The 20,984-nt window shown below is 39.2% G+C and overlaps 1 protein-coding gene across 3 annotated transcripts; it reads right to left on the bottom strand.

Moving 5' to 3' along the window:
- Nucleotides 1-893: 893 nt before the first annotated feature.
- LOC306879632 (tubulin polymerization-promoting protein family member 3-like) lies at nucleotides 894-9,395 on the bottom strand. 3 transcript variants are annotated; one of them, XR_013785026.1, is made up of 5 exons: nucleotides 7,983-8,290; nucleotides 4,131-4,328; nucleotides 3,786-3,939; nucleotides 1,582-2,146; nucleotides 895-1,235 (listed from the first exon to the last, which is right to left on the bottom strand). XR_013785026.1 is itself a non-coding variant. In XM_079432757.1 (4 exons), exons 2-4 carry the CDS (start codon nucleotides 4,316-4,318, stop codon nucleotides 1,955-1,957), a joined length of 534 nt encoding a protein of 177 aa, XP_079288883.1. In that variant the 5' UTR covers nucleotides 4,319-4,328; nucleotides 7,983-9,395; the 3' UTR covers nucleotides 894-1,954. The 3 variants fall into 3 exon arrangements, 2 of the variants coding, with proteins under 2 accessions (XP_079288883.1, XP_079288884.1); XM_079432757.1 differs by having other exon boundaries at nucleotides 894-2,146; nucleotides 7,983-9,395; XM_079432758.1 differs by having other exon boundaries at nucleotides 894-2,146; nucleotides 7,996-8,080.
- Nucleotides 9,396-20,984: the final 11,589 nt, after the last annotated feature.

The raw sequence follows: 20,984 nt of genomic DNA, 5'->3' as shown, positions 1-20,984 counted from the left end.
GCTTGATTACAGCACGCTGCGAGCACTGAACCTGACTAAAGGCGATTGCGACGCTGCTGTGCGATGCCATTCATCAACATGTGACAGGAGCAACAAAGGCTCGAGATGGAATGGAGCAAGATGTTTTTGATTAAACGTTTCCAAGGAGATGAACCAAACAAACGTTGCCATGAACGATTGTGTTTGGTTACAAACACTCAGAGGGCAGGGGAAGGCTGCCGGAGCCAGGTGCCGCTGTTTTGTTTGTGTGTGGTGCGGTTGCCATGGCAACAGCGGGACCAGCGCCTGTCCCTCGGGGGAGACTTCGGACAAATGGACCGGTGTTCCGTGCATACGCCGTGTGTGTAATGCTGGATATGACAGTAAACCACGTTTTTGACAATCTTGTGTTATTTGTTTATTTTAACCGCAGTTTTATGACTGTGTTTTTGGAGGTTACTGTGGTTACAGTGGCACATTTTTGTTAAGTTTATGAGAGGCAGCACAGGCAGGTGCAAAGAACTTATGTGCCGAGTGCTGAACAGACTAAAGCAAAAAGGTTTTCAGCCTCCAACATAAAATAATTTTGCTTGTCATATCATTTCGTTAACAGCCTTCAGGGATCCCAATTCATGGACCCCTAGTTGAAACCCCTTAGTTTTACAGGATATGAGCATGATGGATGTGTTTAAGCATGCTGTAGAATGTGAAACCATAATCTATTTCATATTTATTTTGAATCTAGTAGTTATAGTAATAATGAATAGTTGTAATTACACAGACACAATATTATTTGTTGTCTGTTTTAGTCTTGTACGTTACCTCGCCAGAAAGGTTTTGCTGTTGCTGCAGAAAAAAAGCTGTGTATGTATTTATTTATAATAAAAAAAAGACAAAATACAAAAACAAAACTTAAATTAAAGCACACCAAAATTTATTTAGTAATGGTTTATACAAAGGCAGTTTCCAGTTTCAGTAATACAGTAAGCTAACTTAAGATATGACAGTGAATTTTTGGAAATAATAACAGAAGGGTAGCTAATAAGGGTAGCTGGTTTACCATTATCCTTTTGACATTTAAGTTTTAGCAATGAATATTGTTAGATTGTATTGACAGCAATTCCGTTAGTGCATCTATAGCTACACATGTTGGAAGAAACAAATCTCTTAAAGGGCTTCCTGTGTTCCTCTTGTCCCCTCCCTGAAGCATTGTGATATTTAGATGCACCTTTCGGTCACACTTTATATTAGGTGGCCTTAACTACTATGTACTAACATCAAAAAATAAGTACAATGTACTTATTGTGGCCATATTGTCTTGCAAAACACTTTTGCTGCTATTGAGGTGGGATACAGGTAAGGTTAGGGACATGTTTGGTGGTATGGGTAGGTTTAAGGGTGGCTTAAGGTGTAAGGGATGGGTCAACAGTTTAATTATTAATGTAATTACAGAAATTAATTACAGATGTAACTACATAATGGTATTTTTAAAAATGTAAGTACAATGTAAAAACATGTATGTACACAATAAGTGCATTGCATCAAATGATTCATTTAAATGTAAGTACACAGTAGTTAAGGCCACCTAATATAAAGTGGGACCCACCTTTCTTGTAGCTATTAAACACCAACATAAAAACCGAAACAAATATCTATTTACCCACCCAAAGAGCTGTCTATGCTTGCTCTTTGAGATTTTCACCTGAAATCCTGCATACAGCAGGGGCTGGTATCTAAAAGGATTGAGACCAGTCCACACCAGTTCCTCTCTTACCCTTCTGTCAACTTTCTAAAGAAAACCGACTGTAATACTATGTTATTTATCCTTAAAGACAATCATTTACAACACTTCCTGTGTTACACTGCATAGTGGCTGTGTGATCTTACAGGTCAAAGTTCAAGTTTGGCTTTGGTCCAGACCTAAGTGCTGATGAAGATGAAGCTCAGAGCTTGCTGACGTGGAGACAGTGGGGCCTTACTTGGCCTTTGTCTTCTCTTCGTAAGTCCCAGCGTTCTTGTAGGCACCTACGTAACCTGTTTGCTCCACAATCTCCTCCCGCCCACCTTTTCCTTTGCCTTTCCCACTCTCATCAAAGCGCTCCTTGTGTGAGCCTGTATATTTAGATGTGTCGGTTAACCGATCCACGGCACCAGTTTTTGCCACTTTCTAGAATGGTTAAACAAATAAAACATACAAATGAGTGATATATATATAGGAATAAGAGTGATATAATAAATGGAAAGTATAATAAAAATGGAACTAGAAATGTGAGTGAGTGAAGTGACATTCAGCCAAGTATGGTGACCCATACTCGGAATTCGTGCTCTGCATTTAACCCATCCAACGTGCACACACACAGCAGTGAACACACACACACACCGTGAACACACACCCGGAGCAGTGGGCAGCCATTTTATGCTGTGGCGCCCGGGGAGCAGTTGGGGGTTCGGTGCCTTGCTCAAGGGCACCTCAGTCGTGGTATTGAGGGTGGAGAGAGCGCTGGACATTCACTCCCCCCACCTACAATCCCTGCCGGCCCGAGACTCGAACCCGCAACCTTCGGATTACAAGTCCGACTCTCTAGCCATTAGGCCACGACTTCCCCAAACCAAATAACATTAACATTATTTAACCAGGCTATATCAGCCTGCCTCAGCAGAGCCTTTTCTGCATTGAATGAAGTCCACATACACATCACATAGTCATGCAACTCCTTTTGAACTTTTAACTAGTTGCCAGGTTTGATTTATTGTTGTTTGATTTGTTACTGCCCTCTAGTGCTGAACCGACTGAGGATTGATGTAGTAGTACCTTGTTAGTGTTTCTCAATCTTGCTTCTGGAGGTCCACCAACACTTCATTTTAGGTGTCTCTTTTATTTGACACATCCAAATGAGTTCATAGGAAGTGCATGCAACTACAGATGAGTTGAATTATGTGTTAGATAAGGAGACATCCAAACTGTGCAGTGTTGATGGAGCTTCATGAGCAACAACTGCTTGGCAGGCTTGGTTTTTATTAGTTTATCTTGCATTTTAAATATTCAGGCAATACCCTCTCATATTTCTGCCACATCTAAGAAATTAGTTGCATTGATATTATATGGAAGAAGTTGATGTAGCCTAGTTACTACATGGATGATGTCATTCTGAGGATAAAATTCTTTCTTCTTGCTTTTTTCTTTCGGATTATTCCGCGTTTTTATAGAAGTCTCTTATGCTCACCAAAGCTGCATTTACTTGATTTAAAAATCACTATTATTGCAAAATATTATTAAAAATAATAATTTAATATTTAAATAGCTGTTTTTCTATTTGAATATTTTAAAGTGTAATTTGTTTCTGATGGCAAAGCTGAATTTTCAGCATCCAGTTTTCAGTGTCACATGATCCTTCAGAAATCATTCTAATATGCTGACTTGGTGCTCAAGAAATATTTATTATTATTGTCAATGCTGATTAGTATTTTTGTAAAACCATAATACAGTGAAACCATGATTATTTTCCAGGATTCTCTGATTAATTGAAAGTTTAAAAGAATAGCATTTATTTGAAATAGAAATGTGTAACATAAATGTATTTACTGATCAATCACTTTTTATCAATTTAATGCATCCTTGCTGAATTAAAGTATTAATTTATTTTAAAAAATTAAAGTCTGACCTCAAAGTTTTGATTGGAAGTCTATAACACTATTGTTTTCAAATGTTAATATTGATTTTGACACCATCCCAGTCACATTTATCTATATCAAAATACATTCATACAAAAATACCGTAAATTATAGTTTTCAAATGATTGACCTACCGTTACACCAACATTGGTGGGTTCTTTTCCCTCGATTAGCTTATATATAGACTGCAGTGCCTCTTCTTTGCTTTGATTTTTGAACCTCTTTGGTGCCAGTTCTTCTAGAGCTTTCTGGAACTCCTCATATGTTATGACCCGAGATGTCTTTGCTCTAAATAATACGATAAACATCCTTTTCAATACATCTGTTACATTGCAAGTTTAACACTTAATCTGTTACAATATTTACAATATCTACTTTAATATTTCACATTCTATGTGGTTTATTTTACATGCACAGTAAAAAAACAATTATATTAAGATTTAAACAGTCCTCAGAATGAAAAATGCTGAAAAACTCACTTGACTTTTGTGAAGACAATATCTACATCAGTGCTGGTGACGTTCTTGCTGTCAGTAACTTTGCAATCTTTGCACAGTTTAGCCCAGTTTTTCCCATTCAGCTCCTTTCCCGTGGCTTTGGTGTCACCATGAACAGCAAACTTCTTAAAGGCGCTCAGAAGCTCGTCCATTTCTGTGCTTTCTGCCATATTGTGTATTCTGCCAAACAAATAGTAAGACTATGACCTAATGGAACTATTTTTCAAGAAAAAGAGGTATATTAACTGACCAAATAAGACATCTGCAATAGTGGCATGATCAACTAACATTACTGAATCCTTAATGATGAAAGAGAAGACAGAATACTGTGGTTTCAGAATCAGAATCAGAATGAGCTTTATTGGCCAAGTATGTTTACACATACAAGAATACTCAGAAAAGAATGATTACACTGAATTATTATCTGATAGGAATCTCAGATGTGTATTATACAGCCTCAGGCTGTACAGATAAGGTTGAGCCCAGACAACAAAGCATCTTACGCTCTGATTTAGCAGTTCTGACTGATCCAAATGTTCTGCATTATCTAAATTGTCCTGTGATTTTGGCTTTGAGATATTTCACTAATTGTCTTCTTATTACAGAGTTTTGGCAAACCTCTTCAGCAGGTCATCCTCTTTTCCATTGCGTTTTGAATGGCCTGAATGAATAAAATACCAATTAAAGAACCAGCCAAAAGTAACACATTTGGTGTGTGTGGAGCAACAGAGCCTTATTTAAAATTTAAGGTCTGTGAGGACTGAGCTAATGAGGTGATTATCAACACTCAGCAGACTGCTAATTATTGACTTCGGAGCACTGCTCAACAGACAAAAACACATTTAATTTTCAGAAGGCCTCTTTTCCTCCTTAGTAGTTCTACTTTTTTCTAGCCTTCTTAGCTTCCTAATGCTAAGATACAAAATCATACATAGTGATGCAGTGCCCTGTCACTATGAAAATCTCTTATTAACTATAAAAATAAATGTAAAAAAAATTATATGAGAATAGGGATGTTCACAATACAACTATAACAATAATCACTTTCAGAAACATTTCTCCAGCTGATGAACGATAAAACAGCCACTGCCATCAGAATCCACCAGACTTTAAAAAAACTAAAGCGACAGATGACATAACTGACAAAACACTTAATATAGTTAGCATTATAGAGATCTATATAGTTATAGTTCTTGCTCTAAACAGCTTTCAGTTGGGCAGTTGGACTTAATAGATGTCATAGAATATCATGTACTGTTTGATGGGCACTATGCTTTTTAGCACTATGATTATGATTAGAACTATGATTCCATCCAGTTGGAGGATATCATACATTTTTTATATTTTGAGCCAATTTTAGAACATAAGTATTCTTTACATTCTTGTGCTCTGATTCTGAACAATGTGAAAGTCTGGTAGTATGTGATATTCATTCATTTAGTCAGTGTATGATTCCCAGTACAAATTTGGCAAGTTTAGGATGCCTAGCGTTTTAAATCCGTTCCCATTTTAAATACTGAGTAGTGTATTCCAGCCTTTACTGCCTTTCATTGATACATTATACGTTATTAGTACTATACTAAGAAAAGGGACAGTAGAGACATTAATATGAATCAAATGTTTGCCAATACCCATTCCAGCCTCAATCACGCTAATATGCTGGCATAAAATAGCAAATATAAATGGGATTGTTGAGCTTAGTGATGTAAAGTACAAGAATGCATTGTCTCTGTACTTGCAACTGCATTAATTCAAAGTTCAATGGATCTGTGGATGTGTTTGGATAATGTGGAATTTCAGAAGTGATGCCGATTCTAGACTTTCTTGGTGTGTCTGCACAGTCCAGCCATTGTTGATGGAGGCGAGAGTAGGTGTGTGTATGGTCTGATGTGTCTTGGAGTTATTGTGGAATGTTTCAGATGGATGTCAGAAGTTTGGCAGCCGATGGCTCATGGAGAGGTGATGAGTGTACAGCAGCAGTGGGTGGGCTTGCCCTGGCTTTAACTCCAACTCCTTCAGCCATCTGTAAACTCCTCTAAGCACATAACTCAAGTGTTGCATCAAACAGTCTCTTACACTCACCAAGGCAGCATTTATTTGATCAAAAATACAGTAAAAACAGTAATAATGTTAAATATTTTTACAGTTTAAAATATATTCTATATTCATATTTTTGAAAATGTAACTTATTCCTGTTATGGCAAAGCTCAATATTAAGCGATCATTACTCCAGTCTTCAGTGTCACATCATCTTTCAGAAATTATTCTAATATGCCCATTTGCCGCTTAAGAAGCATTTGTTATTATAATCAATGTTGAAAAAAAAAAAAGTATTTTAAGTAAAGTGCTGCTTAGTATTTTTGTGCTGCTACTTTTTTTCAGTATTCTTTGATGTATGTAAAGTTCAAATGAACAGCTTTTATCTTTGGTAATATTATAAATGTATTTTCCTTCACATTTGATGAATTTATTTGGTTTTGTTGAGGAGAATGAAGCCAAACATTGTTGCACCATGTTGTAATCATCACTGGTGTGTCAAACAGTTCCTCAGTCACTGAACCATTGAAGTCATCTCATATTTATTGCATGTGTGTGCTGTGTATTTCCCTAATACAGTGTATGAGGGATCATGTGCGAGCTGCTGCTGAGGTTATTCCCACATAGGCGGACGAATAAAGACATCATTGTGAGCATGAGCCTCGCCCTTCTAACACACATCCAAAGGCAGCCGTCCACATAAACACACACTGCCCACTTCCCCAGAGATCCCCTCACTCAGGACAAGACTTTGTGGATGTGTCCATGGAAACCATTGTATTAAAGACAGAAACAGAGACACACGTACCCACCCATACAGACAAAACACACAAACAAACACCAGACACATCATATCCTGAAGACTTTATGAGCAGATCATAATCATATGTTTCAGCCTCAGAGTTTTATAGCTAAACCTTTTCTGTGGTCCTGCCTGCGGGATACCTGTATTCCCCACCCAACATTTTTCTGTACACTTACTCTGTTTTAATATATGATCATCACAAACCATAAAAAGTTATATGTTTTATAGACAACTTAATGGGTGTCTACTTTCTGATCAGACAGACAACAGCCCTATAATTAACCTGATGAAGTCAGCAGTGTTTTGTTCAACATTTATAATTTGAATAGCCATGTGGTAATGTGCCGCTGGGAAAACATCATGCAATATATTTAGCTCATGTATAATTGCAATCTAAATCATTTTAGTCAGTGGCAGTTGTAATTATCCGAAGTGAATATGATTTCATCTTTTGGCACTTGGTGGTCCTTAGTCAAATTGCAGATGTTGCAGATAGAACATGTTACTACTGTCTGTTGAAAACAGTAGATTTTAAATTTGTATTATTTTATTTTATTTATTTACTTTTTTTTTTGCAACTAAAACATATTCTTTTCTACCCATTTTGACTTTTGTGTTGTATATTTATAACCAGTAGAATGAGAGAAAAATACCAACAATAAAATAGTCATGATGGATAATCCATTCAACAGTGTCTCATAGCAATGAATGCTAATTTCATATTTGTTTAGGTGCAAAATCAGTAGCATATGTCTTGAGATTACATCACTTTGTTATGTCAATTTACGCACTGAATTCACACTTGACTGTGCAGCAATATTTATATACAGCATGTTTCAATATGCAAACCACAGCTGCTGATGCATGGTGTATTATGGGACTATATGATGTTATGTGTGCATGCATATAGATAATAAGATTAGTGCATGCATACATGTGCATTTGTTTATGAAGTCATTCTCTCACATTAGTATCAGTGAAATCGCTCGTACCTGTGCTACTGACTTTCAGCTGCTGGCAATCCACACACGCACACGCTTCCAGGTATGCACAACTTCTGTCCGGTTCTGCTCTCTCTTTCGCTGCCTCTACTGTTACTCCCTTCTGAAATGGGCTTTAAAGGCTGAGGGCTTGTTATCATCTGTTTATTCCTGTATCCATGGAGACGTCCTGTTTAACATCAAGGGATGGTAATAAGAGAGAGCGAGAGAGAGAGAGTGTGCGTGTGTGTGAAAGAGAGAAAGAAAGAGAGCCTACTCAAGTTATAGTGACCAGAGTCATTTATCAGTCAGGTTGAACTGGAGGCTTGAGCATAGCAACATAGAGAAGCCAGGAAAAGACTTCAACTCAATCCTGGGTGGGGCATTTGTGTTTTATTTGTGTTTATCTTCTGTTTTGGCTGCTGTGTTTGAATGTAAATGCTACTCATTCAACGATGTGAATGTGTAAGAAGAGAGCGAGTAATGCGATTCATCCAGCACTACATGCATGTGTTAGTATGCGTGTGTGAAAATGCTCATCCAATACTGCCCGTGTGTGTGTGTGTGTGTGTGTATCTATAATTAGCTACATTTTGGAACCAGATTTGGCCTGAGAAGTTCTCAGGCCAAATCTGACAAAACCTAAATTTTAAGGACATTGGGGAACATTATCCTTTGTAAGAAATTATATATTAATACCGGAGTGTCTATTTACACTAAGTGCAAATAGCCTGTCTATTTACATTAACTCCGCCCACTAACGTGTGATTGAGTTAGTCAACAACAACAAAAAAAGACGCTCTTACAGAATCAGTTTCAGTGCTGTAGATGGTAAAGCGCATGCTTTTTGATCACGTTCGAGCCCACCTTGTGCCGGATTTATTTCTCTCTTTTCAAATCTCATATCGCATCAGAAAGGCATTTATTTAAAAAAAAAATTAAGGAAATAATCAAAAAGTTGAAAATAAAAGTATCGGGTAGGGTTAGGGTAGGTGTAAGGAGGGCTTTATTGTCCCAATAAGGTGGCATCCATTTAATAATTTAAACTAAATAAAATTATAATTTACACTCAATACGTTATTATTGCGCACTGTTTTACTACAATACTGAGGTGCAGATACTTGCCACTATTTGCAATAAGTAGTATAAATAGAAGAAAATCTTGCTATTTTAACATAGTGTAAATAGAATCCATTATTTGCTCTTAGTGCAAATAGCAGCTGCCTATAAATAAAGGCGGAGACTTGGTTCTATTCATTGATTGTTGCAAGTTTCAGTCAATTGCAGAGGCTAGGTTTAAGCGAACTAAATGAATGTAGAAACCTGACATACATTACCAGAGTCATTTCACCAGTAAAATAAAAAAAAATTAAATTAATGCATGCAATATATGCATAAGAATGCGTTTTCATTTAGTTAATAGTTGAATTTTCATTGCATGCCAACTTTAACACTCTGGCATGCTTGATTCTGATTGGTCAATAAAAGCATTTAGCATTCAAATATTTTTGAATGATTACCGTTTCTTATAGGAAACCCTCATGTTCTGTCTCTAATAAACAGACAGAAGCCATTCTGTCTGTTTATTAAAACTCACCCATTATTTTATGTCCAACAAATATTTACAGTAGTCAACATTTGAAGTGGATCAAAAAACGTTCATCAAAGTCGTCTTAAGACAAGAACGCATTTTTGGTTTAGATTTTAGGACAACTTTGATAAAAAGTTTTGATCCACTTCAAATGTTGAGTAGTACCGCATATTTAGTTAACCGTGTAATAAATACAGTCGGATGGCCATTATTTTAAAATAAACCCTTTAGAGTGAAATGATTGACCTGTTGGGTTCATTTACAATACTCTTCATCCTTTCCATATAGTAAAATATATTTTACCCTTTATTTTGACACTTTTAAACAGTTTGTACCAGTGCAATATGTTTGAACCATCAATCAACAAAAATGCATGACAAATGTGTGGAGCATGTTAAGTTTTATACCAATAACATATAACAACAGTTTAAATGAACTGAATAATTCATGCTCATATACAGAATTGTGTTGGAGCATTTGCCTTGCCAGTTCTATTACAGCACATCAGACTGATCAAATTGCCCTTCAAAAACTGTTTGCCAAATGCTTACTTTAACTCGTTAGACATACAAAGACCACTTTTGTTCGTTTGCTGAATCATGGTGCTAAAAGATTTACTGTTTCGCTCTAGCTTTACATTCAGAATTTTTAAGAGAGGTTTGTTTGAACAGCTCTACATTCATCTTTCCACAGCAGTGCCACTGTGTTTTTGAAGCCTCTTGAAGCATCTTTACTGCACACGGCTGTTATATTTTATAAATAAAGTTATTAAAATTATTTATTAAAATTATTTAAAAAATAAAACAATCATAATATAGTTAAAATATTTGAAAATAATAATTTACATTTGTTTATTTTCAGCATTTTTTTTTTAAATATCAAGACAATCCAATTAGCATCTATAATCTAGAATGATACATTTTGTAGGGTGGTGTTCTTTCACAACTCAACAGCATGGCATTTATCCTCTTCTAAATCACAGTCCAGCTAAATCACATGCACTGTTTCCTAGGTTCAGCAAATACATTGTGGGTATGCAAATATTTTGAGTGTTTATGTGAGCATGTACTTTAAGAAGCTCTCTAAAGAAACTTTGGAGTGCTGCCATTCCAAATAATGATCTAATGAAATGATGTTTCATCACTCACTTGATCAGATTAGATTACAGATGCCTCTACCAGAAACAGCATTGAGACTTGCTACGAGAAAGGAAAACTGCATACCACAGCAATACATTGGGTGTGTGGTGTATGTTTAAGAGAAAGGGAACAAGACATTGTGTTCATAGAACTAGGATCAAAGCCATTAAAAACTGAGAATACCTTTGTCAGCATTAAAATATTAAAATATCAAGACTCTCCATTTTACTTCTAAAAGGGGTCATTGGATGCAAAATTCACTTTACAAGTTGTTTGAACATAGACCCTATAAATGTGTTGGAAATGTGTGTACACATCCATACAATGATAAAAACCCACCCAGTGTGTTTTTTTTTAAATCCCTATTTTAAAATCCCCTTTCTCAAATCAAGCTGTTCTGAGATTCCAGTCAGAATGATGTCATTCTGCACAGGACCCTCCCATGATAGTTGATTGACAAGGCCGTTTTATCTTAGACCCGTGCTGAGAGCTGTCCACCATAGGCCCTTTTCACATGACCTCACACAACTTCCGTTCTAACGCGAAGCAGGGTATTCTTACTTCCTATTGCTACCAGCATGGAGTTCACCCAGACCAAAAATATGGTTAGAGGATGACTGTCTACTGTCGTGCTTATTCAAGGCGAGGCGTCTGGCATCTCAAACGAAATTTACCGAATACCGGTCGGCGAGATTTGCTGTTTGAAGTCGAGGGAGGAGCATATGCTGCGTCCCAATTCGCCTACTTATACTATGCCCTAAAAGTATGTACTCTTTTTGTGAAGAAAAAGTACATACTTTTGAGCATGTAGCAGAATAGTAGGCACGCTTTGGGACATACTACTTCGTCATAACTACGTCTTTAACGGACGCTCTGTTGCTTAGTTACGGGCATCCTGTAACTGTTTAAACTGCCCTGTCAGTCATCTTGTCACAGTTAACATCATCCACATTTAGTATAATTTAATTTACTACAGTAATGGAGAGAAATAAAGAAGCACATCGCTGGTCTTTCATGCCGAGAACTCTGCTCATGTGTTTGCGTAATGATGCATTTCAAAGTTAAACACCAAACGTATCATTATAAAGGTTCAGTGTTGCTGCAGATGAAATATAACGTGGATAACATTAATAGCCTAAATATTTTTTCATCAGGTTAGACATTGATTATTTATCACTCAAATCCCTTTCTCTGCCTGTCAGTCGGTCACGCATATCCGCCATGTTTGTAGTTTTTATGAATCCTAGTCCACTGCGCAATGTGTTGTGGGCAATATTAGCCTGTAGAGCAGGGTTCCTCAAATCTTACCCTGGAGGTCCAATCTGCTGCAGAGTTTAGCTCCAACCCTGATCAAACTCACCTACCTGTGATTTTCTAATGATCTTGAAGACTCTGATTAGCATGCTCAGGTGTGTTTGATTAGGGTTAGAGCTAAACTCTGCAGGAATGGTCCAGATTTGAGGACCCCTGCTGTAGAGTGTGCATCGATCTGCACTTCGACTTCTAACCAGAAGTAGTAGACCATCCGAGAATCTTTGGCATACTTTTTTAAACATAGTTCAACATAACAAGCTTCTACTATTTAAATATAAATAAAATGGGGTTTATAATTTTCCCTTTTATTTTTATAACAATGTAATTCAGAAATAAATATTAAATATAATAAGTTTACATTAAAAACTTCAAAAAACAAAACAAATGTGAGTATGTGTAAATAAATATAAAATACACGTCATATAACGAAAATAAAATACAATCGATCATATTAAATCAATAATAATTCACAAAGAAAACAGGGTGTACATATAGTGACAGTGAAAGTGAATGGAGGAATTTAAGTAATTGCAGAAGTCCAAAGTTCTGTAGCACTATGTGGTGGTCCTTTTTGCATTGTTTCAATACTAAGCATTTTATTCTTGAACTGGATAATGGGTTTCTTTTAAGACCACTTGCATTTATGGATGTGAAATTTGCCATGTAGTAAAAAGATTTAATATAAATATATGAATTGTGTCCATGTAATTTTCCCATAGTAAAAACATAATCACGCTGTTTGTAGAGCTGGAGTCAAGTCCAGCTTTGTCGAGTCCAAGACAAGTCCAAGACCAGGACTAGTCGAGACCGAGTCAAGACCGAGTCCAAAGAGGCTCAAGTCCATGTCAAGTCCAAGTCGAAAAATTTCGAGTCCAAGTCAAGACCGAGTCCAAATGAGAGAAAAAAAGGATCCTCTTCAAGACCACATACTCAATTATTGATAATGTGATGCGAGAGACAGGTCATGGTTGCTTAGCAACGGCAGATGCCACAGGAGCGCCAGAGCGCAGGCTACAAAGTGCTTTGGAAAGAAGGAGAAAGCCGCGCGCCTAGCTTTTTCCACGCGTTTTTATGCGCGACATGCGAATGTGGTTTAGTTTTGAAGGAGAAAAAAAGCATAATGCTGGACTCGGTCGAGACCAACGAGAACATTTGGCGAGTCCAATAACCAAGTCCGAGTGCAAACACCAACGAGTCCGAGACAAGTCCAAGACCATAGAAAAATGTCTCGAGTCTGTTCTCCGGACATAAACCAAAATAACAAGTGAAAAGATTTCAAGTATATCTTTTGTGAATACATAATCGTTGTCATACAAATCTGAAAGCAAGCAGTTGTGGAAAGCAAGCCTCCTAAGGATGCAGAAAAACGTTCGCAAAAGAATCCGACTGTAAGTACATTAAAGTCGGCATGAAATCAAAATTGAATATTCTTATTTTTTGATGGAATACTGTAATGTTTATTATAAATAATTTATCCGTGCACTTCATTATTTTTAAAAAAATAAGTGCCCTCGTAATCTTTAATCAAAAATGTTAGGCCGTTTCTCAATACCAAGTTCGCAGAGTCTGGACTTCCGTCCTTTCGAGTTTGGACTTGCCAAGTTCGACTCGGAAGAACGAACTTTCGAGGACGGGAGGACGAACTGAATTCTGGGTTATGGCCCGTATCAAGTCCGCACAAGTCACCTCTCGATGCATCCTCGGTAAAAGGGGCGGATCAAGAACACATCCGGGGATTTGAACTGGACTTGGCTAGATGTGAACTTTGAATTGGAACAGTACTTCGGCAGCGACTGATGACGTTTCACAAGTCCACAAGAACACAAGTACAGACAAGTACGCATATTGAGAAACCTCCCCCTCAAAACACTCCTCTTCTCTTCCGGTCACGAGTGATGGCGCAAGGGCGGAGCTGTGAGGGGTAAACGCTGGGATAAACGACAGGGGAAACGCTGAAGCTCATGCTTCACTTTATAGCTCTGACACCAGTCATGAGGGAGTACGTTACCCTTAAACACTGAAAAGATATTAGGATATTACGACAACATTACTCGTAGGACATCACAAACTAATTTGTTTCATGAATATGACTTAACCTGATGGAGGACGCGCTCAGTCAGTCAATCTCTCTCTTGCGCACGCGCGCTGTTTAGGCATGTTTTGTGCTGTTGATCGTGGTTGTCATCCCTAATAAATAACGAATTTATTCATGCTTGGGTGTCAGCGGTGAATCCAGTGGCGAGAAATCCCCCACCACTAACTGCAAACTGGCATTTCAGATCTGCCTCCATTTTGTTAGTAATGCCCCAACTTCCCGTCCTGCCCTCTCATTTCAGATGCCGTTTCACTCGGATACGTCACAGTAGAGAATAAAAGACAGTCGCAACTTCCGTTTCATGCCGACTTTAACATTATTAGTCTTAACTCTTAACTAACACCATTCATATTTAAATTTTTTCCCACATTCTCCCGAGAAGTCTCCGGTGTAAAGGTATAGCGGAAGTACAGATACACTGCTTTGAGGGAAAGCGGAAATGAGCTGACGTCATTGTGAAAAGGGCCTATTGTGTCGACTCCGGTGCAGGGGAAGACAAGAATGTGTCCGATTAAGCGATTGAGGTGTTTTGATGTTGGATGTAATAATGAATATAGCCGTTGTCATTTACTCCTGACATCTGAGCTCTGAAGACACAGAGGACTAACGTTACTTTCGCTTTGAAGTGAATGATGCCCGATCCCCGATATACATAAATGCGCCTATGTTCACGCGAATCATTCGTGATCCAGCTTCATCTACAGCAAAGTGACTGAGGTGCCCTTGAGCAAGGCACCGAACCCCGAACTGCTCCCTGGGTGCCGCAGCATAAATGGCTGCCCACAGCTCCGGGTGTGTGTTCACAGTGTGTGTGTGTTCACTGCTGTGTGTGTGCACGTTGGATGGGTTAAATGCAGAGCACGAATTCCGAGTATGGGTCACCATACTTGGCCGTATGTCACTTCACTTCAAGATGACTTAAAATTAAAATGCAACAAAGCACAAATTTTCCCCTAATAACTACTGTTTTTATTGAAGCGCATACCGAATCAGAATCTTGAATCTTCTCTAATCTCCAAATTAATTGTTCTTTATTATTTTAATATAGCAACACTTACAGTATATGTTAATAAAACCATTTAAAAGCAAGCAGCTTTATAATAATTACAGCAGATATACCAGAGTAAATATTTTTTCCATTATGAGGGGCCTTTGAATATTGTGTTCAAAAATGAAGGGCCTCCAGGTCAGCAAGGCTGAGAACCAATGATTCAGAAAATGATTTTTTTTAGCGGCACCCCCCTTTGAAAGTGGAAAGCCACTGCATTCAGTCACATTTATGAGATTAAGAATGGCATACATTATTTTTGTATTTTAGCTTTGAGAACAAGAGCTCATGCACAACATGAGATTTAAATGCCTAGCCAATAAACACCAATCCATCCTACACTACCCTGAAAATCGTTCATATCCTGAAATGTAAAAGAAAAAAACCCTCAGGAGCACACTCTGTTATAGACATTATCATTTAATATGGAAACATACTGAACTGGGTTATTTCTTTCTGTAAAAATAATGATTTTGAACCTACAGATGTGTGACATGCACTCATAGCCCTATTAAGTGAACTTTTATGTTTCAATAAAGTGTTGAGTGATGTCTGTTACACATTCAGGGGCTAAGACACAGACTGTATATCTCTTTGACCTTTTGATGATTGACACATTTAGTGGGTGTATGCGAGTTGTCCTGGAAACACTTTGTTGTGATATCAAACTTCACACAGCAAAATGGCGTGCAGAAAGTGAACGGTCCAGTATCTGCTAAAGTGTGACATTTACAGTGCACAACATGTCAAACAAACTGGACCACTTGCACTGCAGCATTTCAATGCATCAGACAGGACATGACATGCGTTTACCACAGAGTTTCAGTTAATATCCTGGTTTACTCTCATTCTCAGCACCTCTTTATGACCCTTATTTAAACACACAATATATTTTATACACATAAATTACATACATGAAAGTTGACCGGTCAGAAGTGGTTTTGATGCATTATGCATCATCAATTTGGAATATTTAATCATTCTTACTCTTTCATCGCATGATTTGGTGTGCATGTGAGTAAGTAGTTTGTTGTTGGGCTGTCGCAATCCAAAAATATCATCTTCCTTCTCTTCCTTTTCTCATTTGATTCATTTACTTAGCTGCCTTTCTGTGTAAACGAATGTCTCTTCATTTTCAGCTCATTTAGCGCTGTGAAAACAGAGAAATCCATGACCAACAGGAAACAGATGTGCACCTCAGAACAAAAGGTCTAGGGCTGTTGGTTTCTGCATGTGAGTCTTTGTGTGTTTATTCCACCAACCAGCATTCATTAAGGTAGCTTGTTTCTGCGTGGGCCATAATATGAAGCATGTAATATGTTTTCAAAGCCTGGCTGTATGTGTGACCATTGGAAAACAAAGTACTGCATCCATCTGTCCAACCATGACCACTGGTGTCCACAATAATGCTGTGATTACACAAGCGGTGGGAAAATCAGAGAGATGTGTGGCAGCCACTGGAGGGTCAAAATAAAGTTCTCTCACTCACTTCATATTTCAGCTTTTGTTTTAACTGTTGTCATAGAGACGATTGCTGCTAGCATAGCTTATTTTCTTTCCTTTTTTCTGGTTAAGGGCTATAGATGATGAGGTCACTGTTGGAAATGAATGAAACAGATTGAGAGACATTGATAAGTGAAAGGACACACAGTTCTGTTTAACCAATCTTTCCCTGTCAACCCTACCTCAGCTACGTGTGGAGGCTACTGCTTATTTATCTGAACTGAATTGAAGTAAACCTATTTAGAGCAAAAGTACGGGATGAAAGGTACATGGTAGACATCTATGATTTTACTGCCCTACGACTTTCAGAGTTGTCATTGTGGATTACAGGGAGGTCTAGATATTTAGCCTGATAAATATTTGTCAGGAACTGGCATCGCATCAGCTCTTCTCTCAAATCATGTCTTTGAAAATTCAAACAGAGAGATGAACACTGCAAACGCTGATTTGCCTCTGATTTAGGGCTTTTGTCTGCAATATCCAATCATTGTTGTGCTAAAATCATGATTAAAGCAGTATAGCTGGCTATTTTGATTGTATAGCACATTTCACAAAATGCATTATTTCAAAGCAGCTTTATAGAGAATCATGTTAATGTTTATCATTTCTTCAAGCCTTATATCTGGGCGATATTATAATTTACATTCTGCACTGATATAAACAATCAAGCATTTCAGATTTGCTGTGTATTATCACTTTATGTTTTGCTATGTATGAGTATACTGTATGCAAATAAAGTAGGATACATTTAAATATCCAACTCTATATAGAGAGTTGTACGATAATATAATTTACATTTTGCAATCATTTACAATCACACAGCCGATATTTTGCTATATATCACTTTATGGGAGTATACTGTATACAGGTGCATCTCAGAAAATTAGAATATGGTGAAAACGTTCATTTTTTCTTGTAACTTATTTCAAAAAGTTAAACTTTCATATATTTTAGATTCATTGCATGTAAAGTAAAACACTTCAACAGTTTTTGGTTTTAATTTTGATGATTAGAGCTTACAGCTAATGAAAGTCAAAACTCAGTATCTCAAAATATTCAATTAAATTAATGACCATCCCTACAGTATAAATTATGGGTATCACTTGTTCTTTGAAACCACAATAATGGGGAACACTGCTGACTTGGCAATGGTCCAGAAGACGAACATTGACGCCCTCCACAAAGAGGGTAAGTCACAGAGGGTCATTACTGAAAGGGGTGGCTGTTCAAGAAGTGCTGTATCAAAGCATATTAAATGCAAAGTTGACTGGAAGATATTGGGTAAGAAAAGCTGCACAAGCAACAGGGATGACCGCTAGCTTGAGAATACTGTCAAGCAAAGCTGATTCAAACACTTGGGAGAGCTTCACAAGGAGTGGACTGAAGCTGGAGTCAGTGCATCAAGAGTCACTATGCTCAGATGTCTTTAGGAAAACGGCTACCAAGCCACTTCTCAAACAGAAACATCATCAGAAGCCAAAGTCCTCTTTTCAGATGAAAGTAAATTTTGCTTTTCATTTGGAAATCAAGGTCTGGAGTCTGGAGGAAGACTGGAGAGGTACATAATCCAAGCTGCTTGAAGTCCAGTGTGAAGTTTCCGAAGTCGGTGATGACGAAGTGGGTTGATCCATTGTGTTTTGAAAAAATTGAAAAAATAGGAAGATGGCGGCGCGATCGATCGCTGCGGCTGCTCCGGGTCCCAAAGACGGTGCTTTTATGTCGTTTAATGTCGTCTGTTCGTCTCCAAATAGTGTAAGTTTACCGCTAACTCTTAAGGAAATCACCCCAGAATTCATCTATGATCGCCAAAGTCTTCTGGATATCAGCAACGCATACGAGCATCAACTCTCGCCGGCGGCTACTGAGAAGCTACGAGGCCTTTGTTTACTGCTGGAGCCGGACCTCGAGACCGCGGCCTCGCCTACTGACGCTACCCGCACAAGGCAGCGTCGCAAGCGGTGTGAGAGAGGACGGAAGCGCGGTAAACGCGGAGGTATACGAGCTAGGCTAAGAGCTAACCCCTCAAGACCGGCTCTTCCAACACTCATGCTCTCAAACGCTCGCTCTCTGGAAAACAAACTGGACTTAATTCAACTCAGTCGATCTACACAGCATGAGGCAAGGGACTGTTGCGTGTTTGTTTTCACCGAAACATGGCTAAACGACAACATCCCGGACTCCGCCATTCAACTGCACGGGCTATCCAACTTCCGAGCGGACAGAGATTCATCACTGTCTGGTAAGACAGTGTCTGGTAAGACACGCGGAGGTGGCTTGTGTGTGTATATCAACAAAGACTGGTGTAACAATGCTGCGGTATTATCAAAACACTGTTCATCGCTGGTGGAGTTTATGGTTGTGAAGTGTCGACCGTTCTATCTGCCGCGGGAGTTCACGGCCATTGTTATCGTTGCGGTTTACATTCCCCCGTGTGCAAACGCTAAGGACGCGCTTCGTGAACTGTATAGCGCCATCAGTGAACAACAGACAAAAAACCCCGACGGCTTTTTCATCATAGCCGGTGACTTCAACCACGCAAACTTAAAGACAGTTTTGCCAAAGTTCTACCAACATGTGAACTTTGCAACAAGGGGAAACAACACACTGGACTTTGTTTACACAACAGTTAAGAACTCTTACAAGGCTAAACCCCGCCCCCACCTCGGGTACTCCGACCACATCACTGTTATGCTAATCCCAGCATATAGACCACTTCTCAAACTCACCAAACCGGTTGAAAAGCAGATCACAGTATGGCCAGACAATGCCACCTCAGCACTGCAGGACTGCTTCCAGGACACAGACTGGAACATGTTTAAAGAGGCAGCCACCTACAACAATCACACAGACCTGAATGAGTACACTGAAACTGTGAGTGCTTACATCAAAAAGTGCACTGATGATGTGACAGTCACCAAGACCATCACCACACGTGCAAACCAGAAGCCATGGATGACAGCAGAGGTTCGTGGGCTGCTAAACACCAGAGATGAAGCATTCAGATCAGGAGATAAAGCAGCCCTCAAAACAGCAAGAGCCAATCTGTTCTGTGGCATCAAAAAAGCAAAACGGTCATATGCCCAAAAAATCAACAACCACTTCACAGACAGCAGAGACACACGGAGCCTGTGGCAAGCCATTCAGACCATCACTGACTACAAGCCCCCGCCACAGGCCTGTGATGAGGACACATCCCTCCCCGATGCACTCAACCACTTTTATTCACGGTTTGAAATGCAGAATGACACACCTGCACAAAAACTGCCCACACCTCCCAACGACCGGGTGCTCTGTCTGTCTCCAGCCGACGTAAGGAAGACCCTATCTAGGATTAACCCACGCAAAGCTGCGGGTCCTGACAACATACCTGGCCGTGTTCTGAGAGACTGTGCTGCACAGCTGACAGATGTCCTAACAGATATCTTCAACACCTCGCTGAGCCAGGCAGTCGTCCCCACGTGTTTCAAATCCACAACAATCATACCGGTACCAAAGAAATCACCTGTGTCCTGTCTCAATGACTACCGTCCCATAGCACTGACTCCAATCATGATGAAGTGCTTTGAGAGACTAGTCGTGCATAACATCAAAACCAGCCTCCCCAACACACTCGACCCGCTCCAGTTTGCATACCGTCCAAACCGCTCTACGGACGATGCAATTTCCTCCACCCTCCACCTGGCTCTTACCCACCTAGAAAATAAAGACTCCTATGTTAGAATGCTGTTCATTGACTTCAGCTCGGCATTCAACACAATAATCCCACAACAGCTCATAAATAAGCTAAACCTGCTGGGCCTAAACAATTCCCTTTGTAACTGGATCCTGGACTTTCTAACTGGAAGACCTCAGTCAGTCCGTGTCGGCAACAACACCTCGAGCACCACAACACTGAGCACAGGTGCCCCACAAGGCTGTGTGCTTAGCCCGCTGCTCTTCACACTGCTGACCCACGACTGCACTGCCAAATTCAGCTCCAACCACATCATCAAGTTTGCTGATGACACAACAGTGGTAGGTCTCATCAGCAACAACGATGAAACGCACTACAGAGAGGAGGTGGCACAGCTGGCTGAATGGTGTGGCACAAACAATCTGTCCCTCAATGTGGAGAAGACAAAGGAGGTTGTGATGGACTTCAGGAGAAACTCCGTTGACCACCCCCCACTGACCATCGACAGCTCGACTGTGGAGAGAGTCAGCAGCACTAAATTCCTGGGGGTGCACATCACAGAGGATCTCACCTGGACCACCAACACCATGTCACTCTCCAAAAAGGCACAACAGCGCCTACACTTTCTCCGCCGGCTGAAAAGAGCAAGTC

This window comes from Barbus barbus (genome assembly GCF_936440315.1).
Source record: "Barbus barbus genome assembly, chromosome: 2".
In the NCBI taxonomy this organism is placed as follows: Eukaryota; Metazoa; Chordata; class Actinopteri; order Cypriniformes; family Cyprinidae; genus Barbus; species Barbus barbus.
This window is presented reverse-complemented; position numbering and strand designations above follow the sequence as displayed.